The sequence below is a fragment of the Sturnira hondurensis genome, unplaced genomic scaffold (genome assembly GCF_014824575.4).
Source record: "Sturnira hondurensis isolate 20B ecotype Veracruz unplaced genomic scaffold, ASM1482457v3 Scaffold0016663, whole genome shotgun sequence".
Lineage (NCBI taxonomy): Eukaryota > Metazoa > Chordata > Mammalia > Chiroptera > Phyllostomidae > Sturnira > Sturnira hondurensis.
In genome coordinates this window covers 1,356,482-1,374,348 of record NW_028089294.1, presented here as the reverse complement: position 1 = coordinate 1,374,348, position 17,867 = coordinate 1,356,482, and the positions used below count along the sequence as shown (strand labels likewise).

The 17,867-nt window shown below is 39.4% G+C and overlaps 1 protein-coding gene across 4 annotated transcripts in view; it reads left to right on the top strand.

Moving 5' to 3' along the window:
* Nucleotides 1-2,464: 2,464 nt before the first annotated feature.
* The window catches only part of THUMPD2 (THUMP domain 2 tRNA and snRNA guanosine methyltransferase), a 33,160-nt gene continuing 17,757 nt past the window's right edge, over nt 2,465-17,867 (top strand). For 3 of the 4 annotated variants that reach the window (XR_005069526.1, XM_037066538.1, XM_037066540.1), the window contains exons 1-5: nt 2,465-2,622; nt 10,027-10,162; nt 11,706-12,118; nt 13,061-13,138; nt 16,710-16,762. Coding sequence is in view for 3 of the 4 variants with exons in the window: in XM_037066538.1 (XP_036922433.1) it covers nt 2,497-2,622; nt 10,027-10,162; nt 11,706-12,118; nt 13,061-13,138; nt 16,710-16,762 (806 nt within the window). In the remaining variant the exon portion in view is untranslated. The remainder of the gene's footprint in view (nt 2,623-10,026; nt 10,163-11,705; nt 12,119-13,060; nt 13,139-16,709; nt 16,763-17,867) is intronic. The other variant, XM_037066539.1, reaches the window with a different exon arrangement.

Sequence of the window (17,867 nt, the reverse complement as noted above, 5' to 3'; positions counted from 1 at the left end):
CACCCCTGCTGCTCTTTCTACACTACGCCACGACAACCCCTCCACCAGCACTCCCATCCCCAGGGAGTCATTCAACTCCCACACACCCTTCAACACTTGGCACTGGAGCGGTTTTCTGCAGAAAGCCCACCTTTTGGTGCTGCCACAGCCTCCTGGACACATCCTTACTAAATCAATCTCCTCATCCTCTAAGCCCCTTGAGGTCCAGAACCTTGCTTACCAGTATTTGTGTCCTCAAGACCTCAGGTGGTATCTGGCAAGGAGTGGGTGTCCAGCAGTTGTTGAACTTAATGGGATACGTTATGTTGGCGTGCTTACCATCTTGGGTACAGAATGTAGAAAGTGCTAAGGGGGTTTCATGGGTCTCCCCAGACAGACTTGAGAGTCAGGAACCCCAAAGTACAGGGAACTTGTAATGAGCTATGGCAACTGCTGAGAGAAGGAGACTGTAAGTCTGGAGGCAAAAAAATTAAGAATTTCGCCAAAATGGAAGGGTCTGAGAAGTCTTAGGGCTGAACCTGGGAAAAGCTCTTGTCACATGACTCCTTAAAAATCTTCAGGATACTGCCCCAGTAGGCCATGAAGCTGCAGAGAGAGTGCGGGGCAGGGAAGTACTTGCCAGAGAGACAGTAATTCATTTAAAAGTGTCTATTTATCTATTTATATCCCCACAAAGCTTTAATGCTGGGTTTTTTTTTTAAACTTTGTTTTGGAGGCAACAAAGTTACACTTAGGGACTGATTGTATATTTACCGACAGTATTTAGTTGTGGGAATTATAATAATTTCACAAGTCAATAGCATACAGCATACTATCTCTTAACAAGCCAATAAAGAAATAACATACTCTAAACACGACAGATTAATCACACTATTGATACAGGGAAGGGAAGATGAAGGAATGATACTCAAATTTAATGAAGTATACCTTTTTACACCAGAAGGCACAACAGAAGAGAAGGCAACCAAGCAAAAGCTGATCTCCAACTGCCCGCACAAGAAGAATGTTTCTTGTTGCTAGAGCCCGTTGCTAGGGAATGAATGCGTGAAGACACATTGTTACCATTCTAGAACGTAATCATCTCAGCAAGACCCAAGCAGATGCCCCAAGGGTCTTCCCAGAGTTTTTAGGGTGGTGAAGAGTCACTTTGCTCAAACCAAAACTGACAGTCCTCACAAGTTGTCAGTACAGTTGACCTTGAAAAAACTGTGCTGGGCCACCTATACATAATTTTTTTTTTCAGCGAATATAGTTGACCCTTTGTATCCTCGGATTTCGCATCTGTGGATTCAACCAACCTCAAATAAAAACAGTATTTTTGCATTCCCAAATGCATTTTCCCATCTGTGGATTCCCTATCAGATAGAAACTGCTGTTTGAATCCTTGGATGCAAAGGGCCAACTGTAGTTAAGTGTTGGGGGAGTCAAAAGTTATACACAGATTTTTGACTGTGTGGGGTTGGTGTCCCTAATCCCCACATTATCCAAAAGTCAACTATATTTATAGTCTCGTAGTTGCATTTCCACATGTTCTTATGGATAAGCCCCACTAGGACCCCTCAGCAGCTAAGCCGAGTTCTTACCCAGGACAACAGATGAGATGATGACATCCCGACACAACTCCATCCTTAGAGCACAACTTACCTAATTTTGTCTTGTTTATGAACGAGTGGATTAAAACAATTTACTGGTCATAAACAAATGGATTTGAAATCATATTAAACCAATGCCCAACGAACGGTGTTCATTTGTAATATGGGTCCTATTGTTCCCAAGGAATATTTTCATTGCCATTTTACAAACAGAAAGTTGTTTCAGAGTTAAACAACCTTCCCTCCAAGTACTGGTAAGAGACCCAATCAAATTAGGTGGCCTAAATTACACTGTGCATTCACTGCCTGGCTGGTTAAACACGTTAAGAACTGTGAGCTGTTTCATGACCATCAGGGTATTTAGTTGGAAAGTGGAGGGTGCTCTTGGTCCTGGGGATTCCCAACTTCAGCCCAATTCTTGATGAAGATAGAGCAAGGCCTCTTAGGAGAGGAGAGGAGGGATGAAGGAGAGAGGAGGGATGAAGGAGAGAAGAGGGAGTTGGGAAGAATAGAGAAGGTTCATTATACTAGATATTAAGACGTCTAGGATCCTGCCTCACCCACGCCAGTAACTCGCTGTCCCTTGACCTCCGTAGACATCAACTTCCTCAATCTGAAAAATTAGTCAGATTAGATGATCAACTCCGTTCTTTCCACTTATGACTCTAAATCGTTCCAGATGCCTCATCAAGGACGATCTAAGCAGTTTAACCAAGGTGACTCACTTGGGGCCACGCCCAGATGACCTAACCTTCGCCTGCACTCTCCGCAGGGGGTGCGGAGCCTTTAGCTCCACCCACCCGCCACCAACCCCTGAGCACCCGCCTCTGCCAGCGCGGGGACGCGCGGCGCGCGCTCTCGAGGCCACGTGACCCCTGAGCCGCGAGGGCGCTCCCGAGCTGCCATGGCGGCGGGGCCCGGAGATCCCGACTCCGGGCCTGCAGCGGGCGCCCGCTTCTTCTGCACAGCGGGCCGCGGTTTGGAGGCCTTCCTTATGCGGGAGGTGCGGGTGCGGCTGCAGGCCACGCAGGTGAGTCGGCCTCGCTGCGCCCCGGAGGGAAGGAGAGAGGCCCAGCCACTGCCCCTCTCCCCGCCGGGGTCCGCCTTAGACCCAGGGAGGCGACGCGGCCCACGAGGTCAGCCGCGGACCGGCCGTGGCGACAGCCCCCATCTTCGCAGTTCTGGCAGGTCTTTCCATTGCTACAGGAAAGAACCGCCAGTCGTCTCTCCCTGCAGGTCTATAACCGCACGTCAGTCACGGCCGAAATCTTTTAAAAAGGGGGCTGAAGCAAGCTATTTCCTGGATTCTTTAAAAGAAAGTGTTTGGTAGTGCCTATGATTAGAGTTAGACCTGTCGAAGTTGGGATCCTTTCTCCATCCTTTAAGCACAAATAAACCTTTAGGTTCTATTACTTGACTCTTGCCAGTTTCCGGTGAAGGTACGTCTATATTTTGTTGGGAAGCTAAAATGATAAAGGGTATGTAAAGTACACCTCAAACGCACAGTAAATGGTAGCTAGAGAAATGCTCTTGGAGGCCTCAGTCCTACTTTCAGCGAAAGTTACTAGTTTCTGGTATTTATACGTTGTTAATGTCGGTGACATGAACAGGGTTTTAAATTTTAAACATCAGTCTTGGTTCATTTAGGATATGTGGGTCTGGTTTCTTGAAAGCAGAGGAAAAAGATGTAACAAAAAGCCTTCAGTATCTTGATGGGTGATACAGCAGTGCAGATGCTATGGTATCGGAAAAGGAAGGCTTGCTAGATGAAATTGAGGGCTCCAGCAGCTCCCCCGAGTCCTGTTGTTGGAAGCCCACAGAGGTAGTTTGTTTCTGCAGTGAGAGGAAGGCATCCGAGGAGGAGAGAAGAGGTCATGAACATGGCATCGTGTTAGACTACCTGCAATCGGTGGTTTGGGTGGCAGACTTTAATACAGTGTTGGATGTAGCCAGTATAATAACAACTACTAACATCAAGCATTTAATATATGTCAGGCACGCGTTCTTGGGCGCTTACTCTGTATTCACCTCCTTAATTTTCACAACAACCCTATGAGGTGTTCTTCACAGTTAACAGAAAAGGAAAATAAAACATTGGTAAATCCACTAAATTATTCAAGTCATGTAATAGACATGGCAGAGCTGGGGTTTGAACCCAGGCTGTCAGGCAGCCTGTCTCCTAGATCCAGTCCTTGACCATTCTGTGGCCATGAGATAATACTGTACTAATTTTTTTGAATGTTAACTCAGAGTTCCTGGTATGAGGAATAGAAGGCCTGACCCTGTCTGGGTGTATGTCACACTATCGGGAAAGAAAAAGACCCTCTCTGCTTGTTCTCCATCTTCTCTACAGACAAAATCAGATCGGGCTGGGCGGAGGGGGGGGGGGAGCTATGTATTTTAATCAATAAAATTCAATTAGTTTTAGGGAAAAATGTTTGGCCATGAGAACAATTAAATGCCAAGAAAGTTGAGGATTTCCGTGTTCTGACATTGTGTGTTTTAAGGATAGATGTGCCTGGACAGATATAGCTGAACAGATAACCTCTGAAATTCCATCCCAGCTTCTCTAATATGAAACAGATTCTCAAAGTGAAGGCAATTCTGAAATAATAATGATAGCATCTAAAGTTTATGAAGCACTTAAAATATGTCAGACATTTTATGTACATGTTATAATTTGATTCTCAAAAGAACCTTAGGCGTTAGTTCATTTTCACCTCCATTCTACAAGGAAATAAAGAGAAAACTGATGCTGACTGGTGGCACTGGTACTTGTACCTGAATCTCTTTAGCTTCGAAGCCCATGTGCTTTATTTACCACTGTGCCAAAGTTTACCACGGGAAACTGCCCTGGAACCCTGCATGTAGGTTGCTCTGTAACAGCATCATTGTAAGAAGTATATGTGGGCTTTAGAACACAAAGACATGTTCAAATCTTGTATCGTCCTATAATAGATGTGTAAGTTGGGGCAAATCACTCATATTTCTGAGCCCCACTTTCCTTGGATATAAAGTAGAGATGATAATATCCCCTTTAAAGGATTACTGCATTCCTTGAGACAGATCCATAGCACACGTAGTATGGTGAATGGCAAACAGTAGGTGCTCAATTAAACATTCCTATAGAATGAGTTGCACAGGAATATTTAAAATCATGCTTGCAATGACAAGAGAGGCTGTTAGAAACTTTGGTTTGCTTTAAGAAAATTGATAGTATAAAATCTTAATACAAAACAGATTAATTCAGAAGTGATTGTGTAATTTTACAAAGTAATCACTCTGTTCTGATCAGTGTTTTTCCAATTTGGGGGAACATAAGAATCACCTAGGGAGTTTGTTGAAAATGCATATCCCTAGTTGCCAGCCCCACAAGGTAAGCCCAAGGTGTTTGCATTTTAACGTATGAATTCTCTCCCGTCTCAGGTGCTTCTTCTGACTGGGTGTTCATTTTAGCTTTTTACCATGGAGAATTTCAAACATACACAAAGGTAGACAGAACAATATGATGAATCTTACTCATCAACCAGCTGCAGCAACCATCAACCCAGGGTAAATTTTGCTCCATTCACACTTCTTCCACTCCTCAATCCATGTTATTTTGAAGCAAATCCCAGACATCATTTCATCTGTCAATATTTCCCTGTGTATCTATAATATCAGGGCTCTTTTCGTAGCATAATATATATAGCATAATATTAAAAAGATAATACACACAGCTCTTCTTAAAAATATAGGCCACAATATCATTATCACATCTAAAAATTAGTAACTTCTTTTCATCAAATACCTTGTCACTATTCAGATTTCAACTTGCTCATAAATGTCACTTTTGTTTTAAAGTTTGTGTATTTAAATGAGGATTCACAGAAGGCCCACATGTTGTGATTGGCTGGTAAAAGTCTCTTTTAATCTATACATTCCCCTCCCATCACTTCCCAGGGCAGTTTGCTTATTAAAAAAGCTTGTTTATTTGTCCCATAGTCTAGAGCAGGGGTCAGCAAACTTTTTCATTAAAGGGCCAGAAAAGAAATATTTTAGGTTTTGTGGATCAAAAATGTGGGGTGTTTTTAAGACTTTGTGGATAACATTGTGGTTTCTGCTGCATTTTATTATTGCTTGCATATCCCTTTAAAAATGTCAAAACCAATCTTAACCCAACAGGCCTGGTTTTCTGACCTCAGGTACAGAGCTGTGTGTCCACTACGGTCATCTCTAGCTGCAGTGGTTATTTAAATTAAAATTCATTAAAATCAGGTAAAATTTAAAAAATTACTTTCTTTGGTGCACCAGTCCCATTTCAGGTGCTCAGAGGCACCACGTGCTAGTGGCAATTATATTAGCACAGGTTATGGGACACTTTCCTCGCCACAGAAGGTTGTGAGACAACACTGCCGGAGTCCCCGGTCTGGGTGTTGCCACTTGCTTCTCTGTGGGGCAGTTCCGCTCCCTCCTCTGTGCCCTGTGTTTCCTGTCATCGGGGATCCTGTAAGCTGTGTCTAGAGCTTGGTCAGATTCAGGTTTGGGATTTTACCTCCGGGTGGTATCTTTTTAGGCTCCTGGGTCTTTTAAAATATTTATATTATAGCCCTGGCTGGTGTAGCTCAGTGGATTGAGCGAGGGCCTGTGAACCAAACAACCACAGTTCGATTCCCAGTCAGGGCACATGCCTGGGTTGCAGGCCAGTTCTCAGCGGGGGACTCACGAGAGGCAACCATACATTGGTATTTCTCTCCTTCCCTTCCTCTCTAAAGATAAATAAATAAAATATTTTAAAAAAACAAAATAAAATATTTATATTATATAAATATATGTGTTTTAAATATACTTATGTAATGCCTGTTTTATATATAGACAATATATTTTTTCCTGATTCTCTTTTTAAGAAACATATTGGGAACAGTTAAACTTTACTTTGTAACAGTATTTAATGTATTAAATACTTCTATTTATTATAAGCACAATAGTAGGAACAGTGGTTTTTAATTTCACACTCAACAGAGTCGACGTGTTCCAAATGCCAGCAGGCTAGAAAGTCCTTGTCAAGTGATTCCTCGACCTGTGGAAACCCACAGAGCAAAGACTGTTGACCCAAGTGAACAAGCCAATCAATTGTTATTTTTTAATGAGGTCATGGAAGTAGAAGGTGGAGGGACAGAACTAAGCAGATAGTCTGCTTATTTCATTTACTGGGATGATTGCATATGGTTGCTTTTTCGAAGATTCTAGGCATTCCTTTTAGATTGAATGGCTTTTTACAAACTAAGTAATAATGTATTTTTTTAATCCTCTCTTCGAAAATGAACCAAAAAATCTCGCACACCACCTCAACTCTTCCCTTGGCACTTTTAAATTAATTCTGAAACTAGCTGGCATCTGTAGAATTAGGAACACTTTGGTATCTCCCTATATTACTGTACATTTTACCTGTACTTAAGTTTCATCTTTGTGTTAGACTTGAACCCATGAATTTTAAAAGAAAGGGGAGAGTGCTAACTGCTTTTATATGCCAGCCCATGACAGCTGTTTTTACTTTAATAAAGGCTGCTATTTTATCTTTGGACGTGTTAGACACGAAACCAGCTGGTTTTAGACACTTGGTTATGATTTCATTCCAAATGCAATAAACAGATGGTATATATATATATATATATATATATATAAAAATAAATTTTCAAGTTACAAGTATTAGGATGAAATCTCCTACAATGCTGCGTTTCTCCCTCACTATTGTCATTGAGTACCAGCAGTCACAAGCAGTGAACTAAGGAGAAAGAGCAACACTAGCTTCAGCNTTTCATTCCAAATGCAATAAACAGATGGTATATATATATATATATATATATATATATATATATATATAAATTTTCACGTCACAAGTATTAGGATGAAATCTCCTACAGTGCTGCGTTTCTCCCTCACTATTGTCATTGAGTACCAGCAGTCACAAGCAGTGAACTAAGGAGAAAGAGCAACACTAGCTTCAGCCATTCTTCAAATCATCAAAGCTCAAAACTCTCCCTGCTGCCTTAAACTGTAACACTTTATCTGCGTAAAGGGCAAACCATTAAAATGCTTTCATATTTATGACTGTCATTTTCACAGTGACTATTTTACAAGTTAGTCAACTACTTCTAATTATATGCTTATTAGTTATAAAAGAATAGACCTTATGTTGATTTTTAAATAGAGACTAATGTTGCTTTTGCTTCTGTGAATGTATTTAGCACACTAAAGCATCAACACATATTATTCTTATGATTTGACCCTAAATAAATGAACTCTTATAGGTCTTCTTAATTCACTTGACATTCTGTTATGTTCTTTTTGAAAATCTTGCCCCTCCCACCCCAAAAAAGACATTTTTAGAAAAACTCATTGTATATAATGTTTCCCTAGATGTTCAAATAAGTGGACAAAATGTAAGATCTTCGTATAATTAAGTAACTATAAATATATAGTTCACTGGCTACTTAGATTAAAATCACTAGTCCAGATGTTGTATCAGTTTATTTGTTTATAGGACCTGACCCTTAAAACCGTACACTTTCAGTGAAGTATTTGTTTCACTTCCCCCAGAATCTTGTCAAGGTATTCTAGGTTTGTCACTTGTTTTCTGGTGGCTTTAATGTCAGAGATCATATGAATGTAAAATTTTAAACGTGCACTTTTAAAAACTTTAGTTTTCAACTTCTTAGCACTTTGAGGTATGTATTGAGTTTGGACTTTAGTGGAAATTGTCACCCTTGTGGTAAGAAAGAAGTAAACTCTAGCAGCTTCTTTTAGCTGCTTCATTATCCCCTTAAATACTGGTTCCTCAATTTTCTTTTTATTCCTCACTTCATCTTAGATGCATTGCTGGTAGGTAAGCTATTTTGGCTTTCTTTCTATTTATTTTTCAAGCTTTATTGAGCTATAATTGACATAACGTTGTGGAAATTTAAGGTATACAGTGTGTTAATTTGATAGATTTATATATTGCATAATGATCACTGCCATAGCATTAGTTAATACCCCCACCTGTCACATAATAACCATTTATTTTTTTGGTGAGAACATTTAAGACCTACTGTCTTAGCAACTTTCAAGTATATAATTCAGTGTTATTGGCTATAATCACCATACTGTCCATTAGATCCTCAGAACTTGTTGAACTTGTAACCAGAAGTGTTGGATTTTAACTGGTGACAACCTGGGGCTTCCTCGGCAGATACTCTATCCAATCAACAGAGAATGGTAACCCCAGAAATTGCCATCTGGAAAGCTTACTTAAACCATATCAGCTAAAAAAACGTACAGTTCAAGTTCCCATTGGGAGCTGCCTCAACATGTGGCACGCCCCGAATTCCCTGACGCTTCAGTTCTAGAAAAGTATTAGAACCCTGTCAGTCAGCCCTCGGCCACCGCTGAAAGGAGCATTTCAAGACAGTCCACATCCATCCTGAATATAAGGGGGCTGGGCAGACCCCAAAAGGTGTGGGATTCCATGGGAGTTGAACACTATTTGCCCCACTGTCAACCCAGTTAGAGACGCCAGGAGTCCACGCTCTTTTCACTCGCCTTTCTTCCCGTTACCTCGCAGCTACCGTCTCCAAAGCCCGCTGCCGCCGTGTGATGCATGCTTCTGGCTTCTGTCCATTTTTCAGTCCCCACAGCCACGCGTCTCATTATTTCCACCTCAGTAATCTACTTCTCCCTCCAGCATCACTTTGTACACTCAGTCCTTTATGCCTCTCCCAAAGTAATTTTTTCTGCCAGCTAATTCGGTGCTGTCGGTTTTCATCAAAAGTCCGTGATGGCTGACCGTTACCATCTCTGGCACTCCATGTCACAGCCATTTATCAAGCTGGCCGGAGCTACACCATCCATCCGCCTGACGTTCTCGGGCCGCATAACGCAGCAAGTGTGGCCGAGCTAACCCACGGGGGGCCTCGGCCTCTTGCCCTTTTTCCTCCCCTAGAATCCCCCTTCCCAGGTCTTGTAGGGCTCTCCTCCAAGGCTTTACTAATGGTGCCCGCTTTCCAATAGTGTGTGAGGTTTAGCAATATAATCACTGAGTATTTTGTGTTCTGTTTTCCTAGTGTGTATACACACAAATGCACACTCACACTTTACAGATGGTGGCGTGACATAGTAAGATTATGGTCTTGGTTACTGACTTTGTGACTTTTTACAGTTTTTTAAACCCATCTGAGCCTCAGTTTTCTAACCTGTAAAATGAGGGTGATAAAATCTACCTGAGACAGTTATAAAGATGAGGGAAAAGAATGTATTCAGAATACCTGGTATAGTGTCTGACAAATACTAGATGCTTCAGAAATGGTCATTTTTATTAATCTAGATGCTATGTTTTAATTCATTAAGGGGGAAAAGGGAAATGGTTCTTATTCTACACTGCCTTCAACTACATTGATATCTATTTTTCTATCTCTAGGTTGAATATGTTTCAGGGAAAGTTTTTTTTACCACCTGCTCTGACTTGAATATGCTGAAAAAATTAAAATCTGCAGAAAGATTATTTCTACTGATTAAAAAGCAGTTTCCATTTAATGTTTCCTCTGTAAATAAAGGTACAGTATATTATACGTGTTACTTTTATCCACACAATATATTGTACCCCAGAGTTTCCTGCTTGATGAGTAATAAGTAGCCATTTGACACCTGTAAGATCCATTCCAACCTGTGGGACCATTAGTTATGCATTTTTTTGATATTTTCTGAATGTTATCGCCTGTGTCTCCTCTCTTTGCGATTCCCTGCCTGTCTTACTGAGGTTTCCATGCCCTAATTTTGAGAATTCTGATTGGATACCTTCTCTACGGATATGTAAGGTCAGTTGCATTTATTTAGATGGAGGATATCTGATAACCCAAAATGTACTGTCTTGATAAATTGGTCAAAACTGTCACCTTGTAAATATAACTAATGAGTGATATAAGTGGAAGAATACTGTCTAGTAAAATACAGTATTCAGGGACCTAAAATGTTTGAATAAACTTTTAGCCTTTTATAAAGCATTTCAATTAAAGGGGACTTAAGAGATTTTCTGTTTTTATAATATGTGGCAAAAATAATCTAAGGATCTTTTTTTAAAGATTTTATTTATTTATCTTCAGAGGGAAAGGGAAGGAGAGAAGGAGAGAAATATCAATGTATGGTTGCCTCTTGTGCATCCCCTGCTGGGAATTGGCCTGCAACCCAGGCATGTGCCCTGACTGGGAATCGAACCGCGATTGAGTGGTTCGCAGGCCCGCGCTCAATCCACTGACCTACACCAGCCAGGGCTTAATTTAAGGATCTTGATAAAAGCAACAAAATCCAGACACTACTAGATTAAGCATTGCCTTAAGTTTCATTTTGATTGCCGACTCTGCACAAGAGATTTTGTAAATGTGTAGTCTGTAACAAATTGTATCGAGAAAGAAACAAATGGCAGGAAATCAAGACACAGCAGAAAAAATGATTTTAAACAAATACTAAGACATTATACTGTGGGGTCAATATAATTTCATTCCAATATTCCACACACATTATTAGAGAAATACAGAGCAATTACTCTTGGGTCTTCTTGATAACCCTTGTTCATCCAGAAAAGACTACATTATGTTAAGTATGATGGCAGTCCCTAAGTTATGAACAGGTTCTGGACCTGAGGCGTTACTTTACGGAAACTCCTTTCGTGGTGTGCACTGGTGCGGTGTGGTCTAAAATAGTCCAAAATTCAATTGCTCTGTTTCTGGGACCTGTGTTTTGTAATTTATTTTTTTTCCAACTGAATTTTACAGGCAAGATCGGCATCATTTTAAAGATTGAGACACACTGTGTAGGTCTAGGCATGTATTGAAGAGGTGCACATATTGTCAAGGGCAAATGATCTTGCTAAAGTGTATGCTAATCCTGTAAGAATTTGAAAATAGTTTTGATACTTAGTATGGAATATAAGAATGAATCTTATTTTGCACATCATTCTTATATTAAATAATATAAATTTCAGATGAAAGTGAAGTAACTAGTTTAAAAAACTTATAAAGATAATGAAATTTGGGGGTCATGAATATAATAGACTATCTTTAAAGTTTCAACATAAGATAAACTGAGATTTTATTTATTTAGGAAAAATATATAATGAAATGCAAAGACTTATAAATGATGATCCTGAAAGTTGGTTGAATGCCATTTCGATTTGGAAAAATCTTCTTGAACTAGATGCAAAAAAGAAAAGCCTTTCTCAAAGAGATGCTAACCTACTAAAAAGAAAAATGGGAGAAAATGACACCATTATCACTAAGAGAGTAAAAGCAGAACAAACGCAAAAGACACAAGAGAATAGGGAGTGCCAGCTGGAGAAACAAATAGAAGAGGAAACACCGGCACAAGGAGAGTTGCTCACTAACGGAGAAAAATTTCAACCAGAAGAACATCGGACTGAAGCAGCGAAAGCAGCTGGCACCCCCAGCCAGAAAGACTGGACTTTCAGAGTGTCTTGTCGCTGCAGTGGAGCCGTGGCGAAGACCTTTTCTGCACAGGTACACTCACCTCCAAAGTGGGCTTTTGCTTCCTAGAAACAATTAACTACTCTTTAGATTGAAAATGAGATTAGAGCCTTTCACAGAATAAATAATAAGGTTCAGGCAGATAACCGGGCCTAATATCATATAATTAAATCTCTTTAAAAATGCATTTTCCATTTTAACTTTGCCTCAGATGCTTAATAGGAATAGTATGTCATTCTGTGTACTTATCTCCTTTTACGTTCTCCCCAAAAGTTTTCTTAAACTTTTGCATTTAGAGAACCCTGACATTTGGGTTCTCCTTGGTTCAGTTCTGTGTGGACTGAGTAATGACTCTACACCGGGCCCTGGTGTGTGGTTGTCACTAGAACCCAGACTGTGAGTACATAGGTGCACTCGAGGCCTCAGCCGTCTGGGGAAGGGTGAAGACTACAAGCGGGTTCCTTCAAAAAACTGTTATCAGTTGACCCCTACAAAGGTCAGTGATATAAAGAGCATAGATGTGGGTTCTTTGGCCAACCTTAAAATCAGACCCTAAAGTTTGAGACTAATGCTATTGATCTGGTCATTTGAAAGCATATAGGCTTAGAGCAGGTAAAACAGTTCATCTTTTCAGCTTGCATCCATTTCCTAAAACCCAGAATGGCTTTATTTACCAGGTCACAATTTGATTATTTTACTTCTAAAAATTACAAAAATAGAGATATACACACAAGTAGATGTTAATGCCATACAGTGTTTTGGAGGGTTGGGGCGAGGGGGTGAAAAAAGTAAAATGCAGTCTTATTGCCTTGAATAGAAAGTTTTGTGGTATAATATTTTAGTATTGTAATTTTAAATCCCCATCGCATAGTCAGACTTGGTTTTCCTACTAGTTCTGTTAGTTTCCACTTATATTTAAACTTAAATGTTTATTTACAATATTCTTGTCTTTTCTATAACTTGCTGCTTTTCCAGGAGGTAGGAAGAATAATTGGAATTGCTCTTATGAGACAATTTGGATGGAAAGCAGATTTGAGGGATCCAAATGTAGAGGTAACGGATGCTCATTTTATTTCGAGTGCTTATAACCTAATTCTTTAAAGACAGTGCCGACTAACCTACTGGACTTTCCAATTTCGCTTTAGAGTTTCAAAAAGCCCGTCTACGTGGACCCAGCAGTCTGTTCTTCTGTAGCAGAAGATCGGGGCAGATAATTTTGCTGGTCATTTTCAGTGTGCAAATGTCTTATCCAAATAAAATGTTTCGGGATGGCATTGTTTTGTCACAGTTGAGCTCAAGAGCAGTTATTATAAGGTTGCAGAGATGCCCTCTACAGTCATTGTTGTACATAACAAATCTCTATAATAAAAGATTCTAGCAACTGTTTTAAAAACATAGAAAACAGACAGGCTGCACAAATTCAACAATGTGTTAACAGTGGTTTTGTTAGGGTTGTAGGATATGTTTTCTTTTTCTCTATTTTTTAAAATTAATGAGGTTACACTATTTTTAATTAGAACAAAGCATAATGTATGGGAAAATAAATGCTGGCTACCAAAAATATTATTCACTGTTTTTCAAAAACCATCTCATAAATTTGAACAGGTAGTTTAGTCATTTTTATAATTCATTAATTTATTGTTATATAGCTTTAAATAGATTAATTGCTGGCCAAATCAGAACATTTAGTGTTATTTTATTTTTTAATCCTTTATGTGATATTTTTCACTTTAAAAAGTAGTGCCTGGTGTATATCTTTTATTCCTGTCATGCAAATTACTTTGACCTCAAGAATGTTTTGACGTGGGGTGTCTTTCCTTCGTCTCCCCCTTCTGCTCCCTGGTTTCCTCCTCTTCATCTCCCTTTAATTGTCTCCCTGTCTCAGAATTACAGTTTTCCGTAGTAGCTTAGAAATAAACATAGCTAATTTAATTTCTATCAGCCATTTAATGCAATTAATGTTAGCTATTATTGGTAGAAATGACCAACACAAAACAAAATTGGCAACAATAAAATCAGAGGACTTGCGGCCAAGATGGAGGTGTAGGTGGACACACTGTGCCTCCTCGCACAACCAAAAGAAGGACAGCAACAAATTTAAAAACAAAAACACCCAGAGTTGCCAGAAAATCAAACTGTATGGAAGTCCAACAACCAAGAAGTTAAAGAAGATACATTCATCCAGACCAGTAGGAGAGGCGGAGATGGGCAGCCGGGGTGGAAAGGACCCCACATACAGCACCATCATTCATCAATGTGTGTTGACCCATCCTGGCGAATACCTAAGGTTCTGCCTCTTACTACGTAATAGGTGCAGCAATACACACACACACAAAATGGTCCAAATGGTCCAAGTGAAAGAAAGATAAAAGCTCCAGAAAAAGAAATAGGTTGTCCCACAGGAGAGTTTGTAAAAGTAAGAACTTTATGCTCTGCATTTCCAGTGTGAAGAGATAGCCAACCTATCAGATGCACAGTTCAAAGCACTGGTAATCAGGATGTTCACACAATTGGTTGAGTATGGTTGCAAAATAGAGGAAAAAGTGAAGGCTAAGAAAAGCAATAAATAAAAATGCACAGGGAGCCAACAGTGAGGGGGAGGAAACCAGGACTCAAATCAATAGTTTGGAGCAGAAGGAAGAAATAAACATTCAACCTGAGCAGAATGAAGAAACAAGAATTCAAAAAAATGAGGAGAGGCTTAGGAACTTCAGGGACAACTTTAAACATTCCAACATCCGAATCATAGGGGTGCCAGAAGGAGAAGAGGAAGAACAAGAAATTGAAAACTTACTTGAAAAAATAATGAAGGAGAACTTCTCCAATCTGGCAAAGAAAATAGCCTTTCAAGAAGTCCAGGAAGCTCAGAGTCCCAAAAAAGTTGGACCCAAGGAAGCACACACCAAGTCACATCATAATTGTATTACCCGGGATCAAAGGTAAGGAGAGAATCTTAAAAACAGCAAAAGAAAAGGAGACAGTTACCTACGAAGGAGTTCCCGTAAGACTGTCAGCTAATTTCTCAAAAGAGATCTTATAGGCAAGAAGGGCTGGAAAGAAGTATTTCAAGTCATGAAAGGCAAGGACCTACCTCCAAGACTGTTCTATCCAGCAAAGCTATCATTTAAAATAGAAGGGCAGATAAAGTGCTTCTCAAATAAGGTCAAGTTAAAGGAGTTCATCATTACCAAGTCCTTATTATATGAAATGTTAAAGGGACTTATCTAAGAAAAAGAAGATAAAAAATATGAACAGTAAAATGACAACAAACTCACAACACTCAACAACTGAACCTAAAAAAACAAAAACAAACTAAGCAAACAACTAGAACAGGAACAGAATCACAGAAATGGAGATCATATGGAGGATTATCAGTGGGGAGGGGGAGGGAGGAGAATAGGGGGAAAGATACAGGGAATAAGAAGCATAAATGGTAGGTACAAAATAGACGGGGAGGTTAAGAATAGTATAGGAAATGGAGAAGCCAAAGAACTTATATGTACAACCCACAGACATGAACTAAGGGAAGGGGGGGATACTGGTGGGAGGGGGTATATAGGGCAGAGGAGAATAATGGGGGGAAACTGTAATAGCATAATCAATAAAATATATTAAAAATATTAAACTCACCAGTAAAATACAATAAAATAAAATCACAGAGTAAAATTTGTGACCAAAATTGACAGAAAAGTTAAATCTTAACAAATTTTGTTCTGCAAAATAAATTCATAGGGGGAGAAGCTGTTCTTAATAACACTTGATATATAAAAATATCAGTATATCATATCTTTAGTATAAATTTGAAATAGAAGAGAATCACAATAAATAATTTTGCTGAAGTTGATTAATATAAAAAAATGGAAACTTTAGCTCTGATGATCAAGCAATTAAATTGACTAAAGGGAGTTCATCCCAGATCACTTTTCTTGATGAAAATTTATCAATATTGGGATAGCCCTGATTAAATTACATGTATGAAAAGAAGCCTTGGGCTGGAAGTATTGGGGTTCAAATGCTCCTGAGGTCAAACAACAGAATTAGAATATTCCATAAACTTCATCAGACTACAAAAGTAAGATTCTGACTTTTATAATTTGGGGCTACTATTTATAATGAGACGTTCAAGTCCTCTCTATGGCAATAAAGATAATAGAGAGGAGGAAGCTCACCTAAGATAGTAGAGAGGGAAGGTGACCCTTGGTGCAATATATTTGACCTGCAGAGTTTTCTGTTATACTAAAAAGTATGTAGCCTTTGATAGTCCTGTGTGGCCTCGGTTCCTCAACTCTTGAGGTTAAAATTAGGGGAGACTTAGGAAGTCTTCCCTGATCCCAACACTGAAAAGTCTGATCCAGTTATGATAATTCAGAGAATCTTTGGGAAGAAAATGAATCTTGAGTTCATAACATGAATCTCTATATAATGTATTTACCTAATTAACCTCAAAATTGTCTCTGAAATGTACTTAACACTTACTGCACCTCATCTCAAGAAAAATATTATGGAACATTTTTCTATACACATCACATAGGCCTTATTTGGTTCAAAATGGAAGTTTTCAAATTATCAGTAATTTGGTAATCCATTTCCTGTTCCATTTTAACTTACGTATTTGTTCTTTCAGATCTTTATACATCTAAATGACATTTATTCCGTCGTGGGAATTCCTGTGTTCAGGTTTGTATTATATGCCAAGCTTCAGATTGTCCCACAGGAGAGTTTGTAAAAGTAAGAACTTTATGCTCTGCATTTCCAGTGTGAATATAGTGCTATCTAAATGTGAATTATTATTTTTTCATCTTTACCTGAGGATATGTTTTTTTCTTATTGATTTAGATAGAGAAGAAGGGAGAGACATCAATGTGTAAAACATTGACCAGTTGCCTCCCACAAGCTACCCAGCTGGGGATCAAACCCACAACCTAAGTGTGTGTCCTGACCTGGAGTGGAACCCATAACTTTTTTGTATATGGGACATCGCTCCAACCAACTGAGCCACCTGGCCAGGGCTGCAATGTGAGTTATTTTTTAAAAAACCTTTAAAAAAAATCAAACTCCCGTGAGTTTACCATGCAGAGCTTCCTCATTGTAGCAGTAAATATACTATTAAACTGTTTTATTTGAAAGAGATACTTCATCTAGTTATAAGATTTTAAGAGATTTAAAATAAATACGCAAAAAACAAGGTAACAAAATCAAGGATCAGAAACAATGAGGAAAGAGACAGGGTCTGGAGAACACTGACTTCGAACGGTGTTCAGAGAGGAGCCTTCTTAGAGGGTTTGAAACAAGCCTGCCCCAAAGCAGTCAAGCAGTCATTTTGACATCATGTCTTCCTATCTTAGCAACAAATTATGTAAATGAAATAGAACAGTACATTGAAATTTCTAAGGGAGTGCTCATTCATTGCATTAGCCATGTAGAAATAATACTTAAACACTTTCTACCAAATCTGGAAACACCGACAGTAGCACTGATGAGGTAGGGGTGAGGTACGAAGGCGTATGCGATGGAGCCCAGAGGACGCGTCTGGGCAATGGCTGCTTCAGTGTGAACAGTGCAGTGTCACGCATCGTCTCCTCTGAGCAGAAAGATGCAAGTGAGCAAACAGCATACGCACACAGGGGACTTTTTATAGAAAGCGTATTTCAAGGGTTAGTGCCCACCCAGTCCTTCCTCCTGTGCTACATCTCTGCCACAAAACAGCATGTTCTTGATGACTCCAGATTAGCAAACGAAGGGGAAACAGGGAAGTGCTTAAACACTTGTTTAAAATTTCCCT